At 40.4% G+C, this 14,937-nt stretch overlaps 1 protein-coding gene across 1 annotated transcript in view; it reads right to left on the reverse strand.

Annotated features, from left to right (window-relative positions):
* tet3 (tet methylcytosine dioxygenase 3) overlaps nt 1-10,335 on the reverse strand; it is a 50,579-nt gene extending 40,244 nt beyond the window's left edge. Inside the window, exons 1-2 of the mRNA XM_028032775.1 lie at nt 10,154-10,335; nt 9,522-10,061 (exon numbers count right to left, since the gene is read on the reverse strand). Of these exons, the coding sequence (XP_027888576.1) occupies nt 9,522-9,887 (366 nt within the window). The 5' untranslated portion in view covers nt 9,888-10,061; nt 10,154-10,335. The remainder of the gene's footprint in view (nt 1-9,521; nt 10,062-10,153) is intronic.
* Nucleotides 10,336-14,937: the final 4,602 nt, after the last annotated feature.

Here is a 14,937-nt window from a genome sequence, read left to right on the forward strand (position 1 = left end):
ACATATTCTAAATTGAAAGGTGCTTTGATTGAAACTATTCCAATGCAGCTCTGACTGTATGAATAGTTTTATTGTCCTGCTGGAAGGTGAACCTCTGCCTGAATGCTCTCGCAAACGTCCACAAACATTTGTGAACTCTGAACTCTCCGTCCACACACGGACGGGATTTCATTGTCAAGGGTACTGATTGCCTACATTTCTTGTGACAAAATCCTTTATTTTCGCGAAATCCTAATGGATACAGATTTGTCAGATTTGTCTAAAGGCCCCTCTCATATTTGGGTGTACTTAACTCATCAAAGATCCCCACGTACTCAATGTGGATTCAAAGCAGACGTCCACCGGACATGTCTGTGCAAAGGTAAATTTATCGGACAGTGAACCGCTCAGTGGAAAACGGAGTTCACATTCAAACTGCTTGGTATGTAAAACCAGGCTGGTAGGCCTGAGAGTTGCCACAACCAGTCACAAAGACCCGTAGCCACTTCATGTGCAGGTGTGCCATCGCTGCCCTGGTGGAGAAGAAACAGGGCTGCGCGCCCCTCATGATTGTTCCCATCCATTTGAATTATGGGAAATGAAGTTATTTGTCATAAGAAATGTAGGCAATCAGTGCACATGACTATGAGATCTCATACGTGCACAGAGTCCGCACAACTTACAGAATGTGCACCGTATGCCTGAGTATGGAGGAGCCTTAACCGCTTTCTAGTCAAAAGATTCTTCCACCTGAGCTTCTGATCTGGAGCTCCTCCAGAGTTACGCACCGAGAGACGCTTAACTCCTAGCATTCCTTTGAACAGGGACCCATAGCTGCATTTCCATTGACCATAAAATTGCACAAACTGGAATCACAAAAAGAAATTTGCTCAATGGAAACACAGCAATTTAACACAAACTCAAGATTTTTGTTAAAACATTTTTGCGCCAGGATGAGATTGTTTTTTTTAGCCATATCAAAATTGGTGTATGTTGCAAAACTGCAATGGAAACACTTTCTTGGAGTCACACAAGTCATGGCACCTTGCATGTAGCAGCGTGCTTTTTTGTGGGCACTGGCCTCCTTGGACATTGTGCAGCACACTCCACAGCATCGCAAAGTTCATCAAAAGTTGAGTTTGCCATTCAAAAGTGAATCCATAGCTTTTCTGTAAAATCGCTGGCAACAATTTTCCAAAAGCGCTGCATATGTAGCCGCTCGCCAGGATAAAAGGTTTGTCACTTCAATGACTGAATCCGATGCCAACGTCTCCTCTGATGGTTGATGGGTAATGAGCGCATGTTTACATCAATTGCCTCAATTATTTACTGCATAAACAAAAATATTCGCATGTGATTTTATTTGTATTTCTTATTTAATGGAAACAACGCAATTCGTAATTTCGACATTAGCTGGATACTGAAAAGGTTTTGCGGAAACCACACCTTTTAGATATTTTATCTAAAAATTTGAAAACCATACATCATTACCTTTCCACTATACGATTGGGAACTGCTTTTTGTTTTTGTTGTATTACAGTAACACACCAATATTACATCCCAATGGAGTATTTCAATGTTTGAGGTTGTAGTGTTACAAAACGTTAAAGGAAATGTGAAAAAGTAAATATTTTTACAAATCAGAAAGGATACAGTCAGAGGAAATATTCCAACCTCTAGTTCATATTTTTATGTGTCTAATAGGTAAATTAAGATCATTATTTTTGTGTAATGCAGCAGGAACAAGAAAGAAAAGAAGTCGATCCCTGACTGGGGACAGTCATAATGGTCTTAGATATTCCTACAGACTCACAGATTCATTACACATTTTCATTACTATTCAGCTCATTGTTTTTGCTAGATAAAGAACCCACAAACATTTAACAACCAACTCGTCTCGGCAGATTGATAAACTCACGCAAACTCATTCACATCATGTTTAGAGTGTTGAAAAGAGCCTCAAGTACATTGTGCAGACATTTGAACCAATCTTTCACAGGCAAGTGCTTAAAACTGCTGCTGATACAGAGCAGTCTTCACAAAACAGAGAATGTGGGTGGCTAGCAGTGAAGAACTTAGCTGCTGAATGCACACAGATGTCAGAGGTGGAAGGACCATGGGGGAAGGGATACAGATGTAAGCAACAAAACGTGGCTTCAGCACAGTTTTATGAGGAAAACCTTCAATTTCTTAAACTCTCAACACTAGGCTTAACCCTTGCTTTCTGTGTCATGTAGTTTTTAAAGTCAATTCAATGTAAATTCTGTCCTCAGTGTCTTCCAGCAAGGTGTATTCAGTCTCGCTGTACAGTCACTAACAGTCATGAACCATGTGTGCTGACTGATAATGCGCATGGATCTTATTTGGAAAACCCGACGGATGAAGCATCAACAACTCTTCAGAGGTACAGAGAAAAAGCAGTTGCACCGCAGAATAATGGTGCATACATGCATGGGAAGCTTTAGCACATCCATCATTAAGCAACTGAGGAGTTTAAATGTCTTGGTGTTTTCTACGTAACTGAGCACAGGATGGGGCAATAAAAGTCCAAATCCATGGGATAGGGCTTGGTCAATGCTTTTTACGTTTTTTGTGACATAAAAAAGAGAGTAAGATAAAAAAATAAAAAATCACAACTTTTTCCGCCTGTGACCTATGACCTTTACATTGTAATTTAAGAACAGGCTGATGTATTTTAGGGGAGAAATAAAACATAAAAAAGACTAGAATAATGTGGTTGCATATCTGTGCATACACTCAACCTTTGTTGAAACCCCTTTTGATTTCACTTCAGCACTCTGTCTTTTTTTATAGGAGTATGTCAGCGTGACACATCTTGACAACATTTACTTACAAAAGTGTTTACAAAAGTGAACCAAATGTGCAAGGTTGTGAGGATGCCTCCTCTGGACAACGCTCTGCACTTCACCCCACAGATTGCTGACTGAGGTTTGGGTCTTAGCTAGACATTTTAAAAACTTCAATCTTCTTTTGTTGAAGCCTCTCTTGTTGATCTCTAGACTGATACTTTCTGTCACTGTAATGCTTAAAGATGAATTTCCTTTTCATCCTGTGCTTTCTAGTAGGGATTTGTGCTAATAACAGCAGTTCTTTCAAACTTTCCCTACATAATGACTAAGGATCCTGTTCCGGCTGAAGTAAAACAACCATTAACAGGACTGCTGTGCCGTACTGCAACTACCGGTTCAAGAGAACAGGAAAAAGATGCAATGCTAAGAAATCTACCTTTCATATTAGACTTTAGCTTTGCTCATTTATTATTTGCATCTTGAAAAAACTATAGTTATGAATGCATTTCTACTCTTTGGGTTGAGTCAGTCATGATACTGGTACCATGGTACTTCCCCTTTATTTCAGACATATTCAATTATCTCACTAAGGACTTACTGTATGTTGGGGGAATGCAGTCTTATCAAATGCATAAAAAACTGAGTCCAAACATAGCTTAGCATTATTTTTGAGTTAGCAAGTCACAAAAGAATAAGCCTTGTGAATGTGTAAATAAGTTAGTGTGTGTTAGATCAGGGTTAGATCAGGGCTGCACAGTGGCGCAGTTGGTAGCACTGTTGCCTTGCAGCAAGAAGGTCCTGGGTTCGATTCCCGGCCGGGGTCTTTCTGCATGGAGTTTGCATGTTCTCCCTGTGCATGCGTGGGTTCTCTCCGGGTACTCCGGCTTCCTCCCACAGTCCAAAAACATGACTGTTAGGTTAATTGGTCTATCTAAATTCTCCCTAGGTGTGTGTGAATGGTTGTTTGTCCTGTATGTCTTTGTGTTGCCCTGCGACAGACTGGCGACCTGTCCAGGGTGTACCCCGCCTCCCGCCTGGAACGTAGCTGGAGATGGGCACCAGCAACCCTCCCGACCCCATTAGGGACAAGGGTGCACAGAAAATGGATGGATGGATGGATGGTGTTAGATCAGAGGCTTTTTTCACAGCTAACAGAGCTGCGTGTTGGCGTGTGGGGGTGTGTGTTTGTATATATTGTGAGTGGGGGGAGATTTCCAGGTGACTTCCTCACTCCAAGGAAATTGTTTACTAAAGTAATGTGTAATAGAAATTAGACAATAAACAATTTGAGCATTACTTATTACACTAAGGCTTATTCATTTACATTCATGGGAAAAGGAAAGTACTCCTTCCACCGGCACACATTCTCTCATTTTTTACTAAAATTTATTTACTAAAATGTAATTCATCAAAATGAAGCCATAATGGAAAAGATGCTGCTTCTATTGGATTTATACACCGTGTTCCAAATTATTATGCAAGTGATATTTTCTCCGATTTTCTTAAATGGTCAATGCAAATGATGGTCAGTATAATTTTCAAGTCATGAACTATTACAGTATAAATCAAGTTTTACTGAACAAAGCTCCTAATGAGAACAGTATTTTTTTCAAAAATAAAATACTCAAAATGCAAAATGTTCCAAATTATTATGCACAGCAGATTTTCTAAACATTTTATGGATTATAAAGAACTGCAAACGGTCATTCTTTGAATGTGCAGCATTAAGTGGTCACATGTACTAAAATCAAAAGTTATTTCAATCAAAAACATCTTAACAGACAGAGTTACATGTTAACATAGAACCTTCTTTGATATCACAGCACAATTCTTGATCCATTGAACTTGTGAGTTTGTGGAAAGTTTCTGCTTGAATTTCTCTGCAGGATGTCAGAAAACCTTCCCAGAGCTGCTGTTTTGATATGAACTGCATCCCACCCTCAGATCTTCTGCTTCAGGAAACTCCAAAGGTTCTCAATAGGGTTGAGGTCAGAGGTCAGAGGATGGTGACCACACCATTACTTTCTGCCCTTTTATGCCCATAGCAACCAATGGCACAGTGGTATTCCTTACAGCATTCATTGTCATGCATAAAGATAATTTCGCTACAGAAGGTCCGGCTCTTCTTTTTGAACCATGAAAGAAAGTGAAAAAGTCAGAAAGTCCATATACTTTGCTGAGGTCATTTTCACACCTTCAGGGACTCTGAAGGGCCGACCAATGATTCTCTCCTCATGATTTCAGCCCACAGCATGACTCCACCACCTCCTTGCTGATGTCACAGCCGTGTTGTGACGTGGTGACCATCCACCACCAATCCACTACTGTGTCCATCTGGACCATCCAGAGTTGCACAGCAGTCATCAGTGAACAAGTCTGTTTGAAAATGAATCTTCATGTTCAGCTGGGCCCACTGGTTAGGGGCCCAATAGTAGGTTGATGCACCACAGGCCTCTGGAGGATCCTCCACCTTGAGGTTCCAGAGGCTCCAGCAGCTTCAAATAACTATTTGCTGCTTTGTAAGAGCATTTTAACAGCTGCTCTCTTAATCTGATGAATTTGTCTAACAGAAACCTTCCTCATTCTGCCTTTATCTGTACAAACCATCTTTGTTCTGAATCAGCCGCAAATCTCTTCACAGTACAATATCGCTTCAGTTTTCATTAAATATCTAATGTTTTCATACCTTGTCATACGGCACTACACTATCTGATGATTTTGGTCAGCAGAGATCCTTTCTGTTTCCCATATTGCTTGAAACCTGTGGCCTGCTTAATAATGTGGAACATCCTTCTTAAGTAGATTTCCTTTAATTGAGCTCACCAGACAAACTAATCAACCAGCTCTGAAATTAATTATAGTAATTCAAAGAGCCCTGATTTAATAGCACAACAAAAAATTTAATCTTTATGACACTTTAATCCAGTTTGCATAATAATTTGGAACACGGTGTAAAGGTGGGAAGCAGCCAGGTGATGCTGGTCAGATGCATTTGATTAACAGGGCATCAGTAAGTGACAAAGACAAGCAATTGTTATTCCCAATCAATGTTGGAAGGGTAATAGAGCCATTGTTGAACTGCTTAAAGTTCATCAATTCTATAAATGAGAAAAAAAAAACATACAAGTGGATGACCAGTGTCCAAGCAGTGGTCATCTCAACAAGTTTGACCCAAGGACAGGCCAGGAAATTATCAGAGATGTTCAGAGAAACCAAGAGCCTTATGTCAGTCTCCACAGGACTCTGATAGTAAGTGAAGTGTTAAAGTAACTGACAGGACAATTGGAGAAAGCCTGAACGAGTATGACTCAAAAGAGGTTGATCTCTCCCAAAAGGAAATGCCAGAACAACTTAGGTCTTCATATTTCCATTCTCCCTGAAGCACAAGCACATCTGGAACTACACCCTTCAAATAGGGAAGACCATAGTAGAACAAAAACACCTCATATGATGATGACGATGATGATGATGATGATAATGATTTTTAAAACTTGTTCTGCAGCCATGGCACCTGAGACAACCATGAACTCTTCTGTGTACTAAATTATTCTACAGTGAAATGTACAGTGATCTCCTCAGCAGCTAAAGCTTTGCCCAAAACGACTCGTTCAGCAGATCCCTCACAGCACCATCTCTAAAACAGAAAGCCTGAAAAAAAAACAGAGGTGTTGCAACGGATCAGTCAAAGTTCAGATTTCAACCTGATTAGTATGATGTGGTTGGACCTGAGACAGCTGGTAGAAACAAACCCTGATTAATTGATGCACTGTTGAGAAGAAGATTGGGCTGCAATTTTTGCACAATGACATCAGAGACTGGGAGCATGTAAGAGTAAAATGACATACAGTGAACCCTTGCCTATTTGTGGTTAAGTATTTGGAAATTCACCTCTTCATGGATTTTTTTCATATCTAAATTTTTTTTTAATGCAGGTCGGGAGGCTGAAATACTGCGCTGCAACTTGACTGTTGCTTGCACCATTTATTTTTGTTGCCGTTGATTAGTTGTACTCCCAAGAGCAGAGATAAGGAAGACCAAAGCTATCGGATGCTAAGATGGCTTCCACCAAGCATACTAATGCATTAATAGCAATGCATATTGATATATATTAGCTGTTTGAACAATTAAAATAGGCAGCTATAAGCATTTTTCTGAGGTATCTCAAGTAATCATATTTTCTAACTATTTGTGGTCCCTAACCCCAGGAAATACTTGGGGTTCATTGAATTGTCTTTGTCTATTAAATAAAGACATGACAAAATTTAGTGTTTAATTCTTAACATACATAAAACTTTGGAAGTTTGTAATTTTTTTTTTAACAAGGTATCTTTTTATTGTTTAGCAACAACAACTGATCTAATAATCAATCAAATACTGCACTGCATGTGTGAATATTAATCTCTATCAATCAAAAAGCTCAAATAACAGATTGGACAAATATGCAAGAAATACAAGAACGACTCAGTGGAGTGTTTTATAGAATATTCTTGGAACTCTACAACAATCAAGACAATACAATGCCGATAGAATAACCTGTTAAGGGTTAGTTGGTCTGACTGAAAATAAGGGAAAAGTTTCTATAATCTTAAGCTTCTCAAAAAATAAATAAATAAACAAGTGTATTGTCTCTTAAAATCATGAAGCAAAAGCATGATACTAAACTGTCAAGACACCGCCGCCTTACCAGTCAGTCAGTTACATACCTTGCTGCCACTCCTGAAGTCTCTACCCACGCAAGACGAGCCAAACTGGAAGAGCAATGACAGAAACTCTGAGTTTCTGTTTTAACAAACACCGTGTCCCATTTCAGCTTCTGTATGCACTCTGTTTAGGTATTAAATAGGTTCCCTAAAAAGTAACTTGATGCATTTGTGCCTCTACACATGCTAGTATTCCCTATGGCTGTCATTTTCAGTACCTGAAAAAGAGTAAAGTTTTCTTTACATCATGAAGGTTTAGTCCTGTAGTTGTCAAAATGTCTTACTTTTGTTAAGTTTAGTGATACTCTAAGAATCTTTTGGTATCACTATTTACAAAGCAAATACAAAGTAGATTAGCAACAACGCAAAGGTAAAAAAGGCAAAACACAATGATTAGGCACAATGATCTTTGTTTCAAACAGATACTACTCAAAAGGGAAGAACAATGAACCTAAGGAACCCGACTAACCCATGTTGTAAAGTCAGAAACCATCAGAACACTGGTCATCATACCTGGTGACCAAGAATATTACCACTGGATATTCAAGCTAATAGCAAAACAAGTCATATACTAAAGATACATGTATACTGGTAGATGATGTCCTTGTGAATATGTAAAGTATCACCATGTTATAAAGGCACAGCAGCCATGCTGAATTTTGAGGTGAAGTTTGGTGAGAAACTTTCATCTGTTCCAGTTGGATTTCAGTCTTCCAACACAAACTTTTTTCTTTGGGAACCAAAAGTTTAGATACTGTTTTCAGATCACACTCATTACATGTTTTTTGCTGTTAGGCTCTTCATTAGAAGCATGAGAATATTTTATAAGTCGAATAAACAAAATATGCTTGTTTTGCTATTTATCAGCCTGTGCGCTGTGTAGTATGTGTTTACTCCTCTGGTCATGCTTTTGTAGTCTATTCTAGATTTTCCTGCTATCCTCCATCCACCGGTGCTTAAGATGCTGCACATCCAAACACACACACACGCACCCCCCTCCCCCCCTCCCACACACACGTCCATTAAAGCACAAGAGAAACACTTTAGGAAACTGAACTCTCTCCCTCTTTCTTTACACCCCTCTAAAACACACACATTACACACGCACACCCCCTCACAAAACGGCCTAAGGTTAACCCCCACCCTCAGTGGAAGCTGCAGAGGTCAAAGGACAAAGCGCAGGCAACGGCAGGAATTCTCCGCCGTTGCTGTTCGGTAACCCTAACAGTCTCAGCCATCCAAACGCCGTTCCCTCGGTCTACCATTAAAAGAAAATAAATAAATAAAAAGACTCAAACACAAGCATTCACAACACTTCCCAAATTGGACAAATTATATTATTCATTAATCTGCTGTGCAAACTTCTAATTGATTTTTTTTTTTAAAAACCATTTCAAGCCATTTTAGCAATGCACACAGTGTTCTATTGCTGTGTAAATTGTGCGTGTGTATTTGTGTTGGCAGGACTACTACTTCCATCTGCTCTGGCACCATTAAATGGCAGCAGAAGCTGGTTCTGTATGTCTGCCACAAAGACGGGGGGGAAGGAACTACGATATTTTGCGAGTAGAAAACATTCAGTTGTAGGAGGCAACTTTTGGACCGACTGCCAGGTTTCGTCACATATGGGAGGACTTTTGCACTTGCACTCTCGCAGCTTTGGCTCAGTCTCTGCAGAGCCAGCCTGAGAAGAAGCAGGTCCTGATTCGCCGGTGGGAACACCAGCTGACATTTGTTGGTCTAAAATGAACATCCCTGAAAAGATGTGCTGGACGCCTGGAACAGTGTGTAATGGATCTATCCATTCCAAGTGGACAAGATGTTCTCTCCAGTCACTTTATGTCCCCAGAAACAGAACCATAGGCGTGGCATGAAAACGTCTCAAGGCCTCCAGCTCAAAGTTGAGAACGTACTAGTCGGTTAACTCGACGAATATTAAATGACATTATTTGTTTTTTGGGGGGTTTTTTAAACTCCAACGTTAACACAATATCCATACAGGCAGCTAGAAAGATCAGATCAGAGATCGTACCTCATTCACGTCGCCTTCGCTCCGTCTCTTCTTCAGCTGCTCACATTTGCGCTCCTTGCAGATCTGCTTGCCCGTCTTGCGGTTCAGACAGTTGGCGCAGGTACCGCAGTTCTTTTTACGAAGACAGGGAGCACAGGCGCCGCATTTCTTCCTCCTCTTCTTCTGGAGGTCGGCAGTGACGGCCCCCAACGGAGACAGGGAGAAGAGTCCAGCTTGCTGGTGTTCGGCCTCGATGTATTTGCTCAGAGGGGATGTCTTTTTGAAACATTTTCTTTGCAAAAAGAGAGACCGAGTTTCCTCTGCATCCACGGAGAGCTCATACGTGTCCTCAGTTGGCGGGCCTGTTCCTGCCCGCGGCCTGGGCATGGTGACTTGACTGTCGTAGTTTTTAATAGTGCTAAAAATAACAGAGACTAAAACACATGGATTAAAACAAACAGTTCAGTGTATTTTTAAAAAAGGCAGAATTTAAAATCCAAACTGTGTAAAATCCTAAATGGAGCTTTAGTATTTGACTGCAACAACTTCAAAATGTCGACCCTAACAACGAAAAAAAAAAGGACAGATGAAAGTCTAGATAATCAAAGGAAACTGGAGAAAGTCGCAGTCCTCCTAAATGTATGGGATGTTACCAGAAGAATTGGCTCAGTGTTCATGTCGCCTTCCAGAACGATATAAAAGCGTCGCGATGTTCCCAGTTGCCCGGGTGGCCCCGGATGATCCCAGTGCTAACTCTGAGTCTGGATACCATCACTTTGCTTTGAAGAAAGTTCTGGCAACCAACAACGTTGTTGGGCACACTGCTGGAGCTTCAAGGCATTGTCTACCCAGCCTGGGTACTGTCTGGAAGTGTGCGGAGACCAAAAAGAGAAACACAATAGTAAGGCATTTACTACTTAAATTAACCACAAAGTGGTAGCTTGTTCCATTTTTTCCATCACAAGATGTTAGGAATAAAAAAAAAAGCCTCTACTGATCACAGTCTTTTCATCTGCACTTTATTTGTCTTAGGAGTTCTAGTTTTAACCGCACACAAACAAACCCTCGTGACTCCTGTCTGGACATCGTCTGGTTTTAAAAACCAGCTGTCGGGGCTTTGAGTCGAGTTGGCTCTTAGCCACGCAGTGCTACGTGAACGGTTTGAGAAGATGTGTTTTCCTAGCAGAGCGCACATGGACAGGGCGGATATGTGTCCCTGAATGACGGAGGGGGACGACAGGCTAATGCCAGGAGAGGACTCCTTTGTTTGGAGGTCGCGCACTCCAGTCAAGCGTCAGTAAAGTGAATTGTGCAAAGAAAACCTAGTGTTTTATTCCTAAAGCCTGGGTTCAATGCTTGCAGTGGAGCCAGATTTCCTTGTTTGTTAAAGTTTTGGAATAATTTTAATGTTGCACTGTGGAACACCATGGGTAACTTATAATACGAAGGTTTTGGTGAATACAAGTCTTGTTTAATGATTTAAAAATATATATTTTTCATAGACATTATCTGTGGTTTCATTGCCATCACTGCCAGAGCTACAACAATTAAACGATTGACCAAATGAGTAATAACTAACTGCATTTCCCTTTTCTCATATGTCTGACTATCTGAAGGCTTTAGACAGCAACGTTGCAATCCGCAGTTCATTCTTTCCTCATCTAACTTGTCTCCAATGTGTGCTGTAGAGCAGTCCGCTAAATGCACGTCTCTCACTGGTTTCTCTGTGGAACTAGCCCAGCTTTTTTGTTAACAGGTAGAAGCAGGAACTTCAAACTTCCTCTTTTTCAAACAGTTCCACTCTGCTAAGTGTTTCATGTGTACATTTTACTTGAACTGATTGTGATACATTGCAAGTTTTACACCTGATTTAACTTAAGGGGTTCAATCAACGGTGGGTAGTGATAAAAGATATAATCTTAACTGAAAATGAGCAACGTCTCACTGGATTTTGATTTAACCAACTAACTTTGTCCCTATGTATGTTTTCACTGGTTCGCATCACATGACTTTATTCACCATATGCGAGTCATTTTGCTCCCTTACCACTTTTGATATTCAAGCTGTGACAACCAGTGATTCAAAGTAGTTACCATTATTCTGACCACGTCAACTAAATGGAATATATTGACTGTAAAAAATATTCAAGTTTTGGATTTGTAGATTTTTCAGTGGAACAAAACTCCAAATTATTTATGGAAAATTAGCCTATGCGTGGATTTTTCACAGAACTTATTAAAATATTCTAGAGAAAATGCAGCTTGTAAAGCTGAAATAGCTAGGTGCTATGCTACTTTGCATGCATAGCAAAGTAGCATATGATTGATATTTGCATAGCAACCAATCCATGAGCGCCATTCGCTTTTCTTGGTGCTGAAGGACGACTGAGGATGTTCTCTTCTGTGTTCACTGTATTAATGTGTATTAAGGTAAATTTGGTGTTCGAACTATTAAAATAGGCAGTAAAAAGTGTAAATTTATAAGGTCTCAAAGTGTTTGCAGATTTCAGCTGTTTGTGGTCTCTTGACCTTGTGAGTACCAGGTGTTCACTGTAAATGGAATGGATTTATGTCTGTCATTGTTTAAAAATATTTAACTACAAAGAAAAGTGAACACATGTAATGCTTTAAGTAGCTACACAGCTATACAACGGGCAGTTCATGGACAAAAACACATGTAGTAAGCCAGGGAAGAAACAGCATTGTATGGGTATGAAACTAGGGTGCCAATTGACGAAAAGGTAAACAGAGCATTACATGTAGGGCATTCTTTATTATGTGCTTGACAACCTGAAGGATGCCCTTCAACGCTGTACATGAAATAAGAATTTCATGAATGAGAAAGATTTCTCCATATTTGGAAGCCGCTTCCAAAAATATTCCCAAATCAACATAGCTATTATAACATTTGTACTACACAGATGAGGGATGTTTCATTGAATACTTTTCTTTTCATAGAAATGAATTCATTGGTTCATCAATCATTACCACAATGTTTGTTTTGCTCATGTATTTCAGAATGCCCAGCCAACATATGTTTGCGGGCTCCAAATTATTCTTGCTTCGGTTGGATTGGAACTAAATTGGTCCGGGTTTACACTGACCTTCTTGTGCGGGTTCCACTTTGGTTCATTAAAGAGTCTATGTCTGGTGGGCAGCTTATGCAGGTGTAGGGTAGGAATCAAATTGTGTAGGATATGTTGGAGCCATAGGGATCATATTATTTACCTGTAACTGTGCTCCATTTAGGCGGTTTAGGCCAATAACTCTGGGTCATTATGTAACCCCCAAAACAGTCGTAGCCATCATTTACTTCTTGTAAATGTTAGCTGTACCCATATGACTGCGGACTAACCTGAAAATGGGGCACATAGAGGCCGTATTTGTAAATACTGAGTGAGAAGTAAAAACTCAAAATAAAGTAATTTGTGTGAGTGTCAATTTTCAAAGCTAATGCAGCTAACTGAAAATTAAATGACAAATACCGGTGATAAACTCACGTCAACCGTTTTAGCACCAGGACTTAAAAGTTTGAGTGTCGAGATAAAGCCGTAAAATTTTACCTGCGTCTTCTTGTCTTATTTCTTCTTCTCCATTAAGGTCGTCGACCACATCTTAAGTTATCTACTATATACAATAACATTAACCTCCCTTGCAACATTGTCATAGAGACTAGTAAAATAAATATTCGACCAATTTTACGCAAAACTGTTATCTGGGTCAACATGTCGCAACTACGCTACCAGATAAACGCTGACTCAACGGGCCGGGGCATTTAACAACAACCACTAAATCACTGAGCACGTGGTTCTCATCTGCGAGCGCGTGGAAAAGTCAGTAATGAGCTCGCGACGCCACCTCCGTCACGTCAGTAATGAGCTCCCCTCCGCCGCTGTTATGATTACAGTAGGTCCACGTGCTTTCCGACAGAGATCCCTGCAGGGGGTCCAGGGCAACCAGTCCAGATCAAAGCAGTAAGATAAAGACTAACTCCCCCCCCTCAGATTTTACATTAGGATACCGCTTGTTATCTGCGCGCGGACACACAAACCCCAGTCAGAGCTGTGAGTGAGGGCACGCGGCTCATTACTTCAGGTGACAGAAATCGCACTTTCACCGTCAACACACGATGGGATTTCCATCAACTCGCGTCACACTGCAGCAGAGGTTCGGTTACTGTATCAAAACGCTGAAGCTTTCGCAATTACAAATCAGACTCCGTCCTTATATGAGGGTTTATATCAATATTATAATAATCTATTCCAAACTACTTACAAATGTTAATTGGTGCCATTCATGCTAACATGACAAATAAATATCGTGACCCCAAAATGTACATTTAAAATATATTTACCAAACTTACCTCAAAATATTTATATATTCCTCCTCAAGTTAAGAGTTTCAGGAATGCCTTTTCCTAATGAATAGTTGCTTTCTTAAACTAACAACAACAAACAAACAAAAAAAAAAACCTTACTCACGATGGGGGTAAAAACAAGAAGGATAAAGTTCCACCCTATATGACATAACTCTGCCTTTAGGCTCCTGACTGGTCGATGTTGTGGTCAAGAGAGTGAGAGCAAACGCAGGATCTTTTGGAAGGGGTTAAAGTCTCGAGGAAATTATGGAGTGGAGTCCAGCAGGAGCAAATTGGGGGAGGGCTGACGTCACAGGACGAGCTGATCGGGGTCCGAACGGCTGGAGGTGGTGAAGTCACCAGCGGATGATCTAAAATAGATTTTCAAGAGTTCTTGATGACAAAGTGAGCTGCGGTTTTCTCATGGGGGGGAAATGACCGGGTATGAACCAAGTGAACTGTGATGTCATGAGTGGGTTTCAAACCAGACGTCGTTGCACCGTGACGAGACGAATGTGGATCTTTTAGATCTGACGCCTCAGCAGACGTGTAATGACTGGCTGTGGTCAGGGGAGGGGGTGTAAGGGTTTAGATAGCGCAGCTTCTGAGTCAGCAAGAACTCAGGTTCGACAATGGGTGGATGTACATCTAAAGACTGTTGTCACTGCCAACTAATTATACTGTAGATGGTGTTATACAGATGTGGACAAATCAGTTCAATTCATACTTTTCTGTTTTGATTTGACTGGAATTTCTTGGGACGTCTACTTAAAGGGGCCGCATTATGTGTTTTCCAGACACACAGTGTCATTTCATAGAAATGATCAGCTAATAAATATCAAATATGGTTTAAAAAAAAAAAATTAAAGGCTTGAAAATCGGGCCTCTGTCCCTTTAAGAAGCTCCTGCTCTTTCTGAGACTCTGCCTTCAGGAAGTCATCACAACATGACTCCTCTATTAACCCTTTAACGTTTTTACCAATGTTGCTCTGAGAAGTAGCTCCTATAATGAGCTCACCAAACGCAAAGATCCATCAGATGTTTGCTAATTGCTGCTGGCTAGTCTGAAGAAGCTCGCTAT

This window comes from Xiphophorus couchianus, chromosome 12, assembly GCF_001444195.1.
Source record: "Xiphophorus couchianus chromosome 12, X_couchianus-1.0, whole genome shotgun sequence".
NCBI lineage: Eukaryota > Metazoa > Chordata > Actinopteri > Cyprinodontiformes > Poeciliidae > Xiphophorus > Xiphophorus couchianus.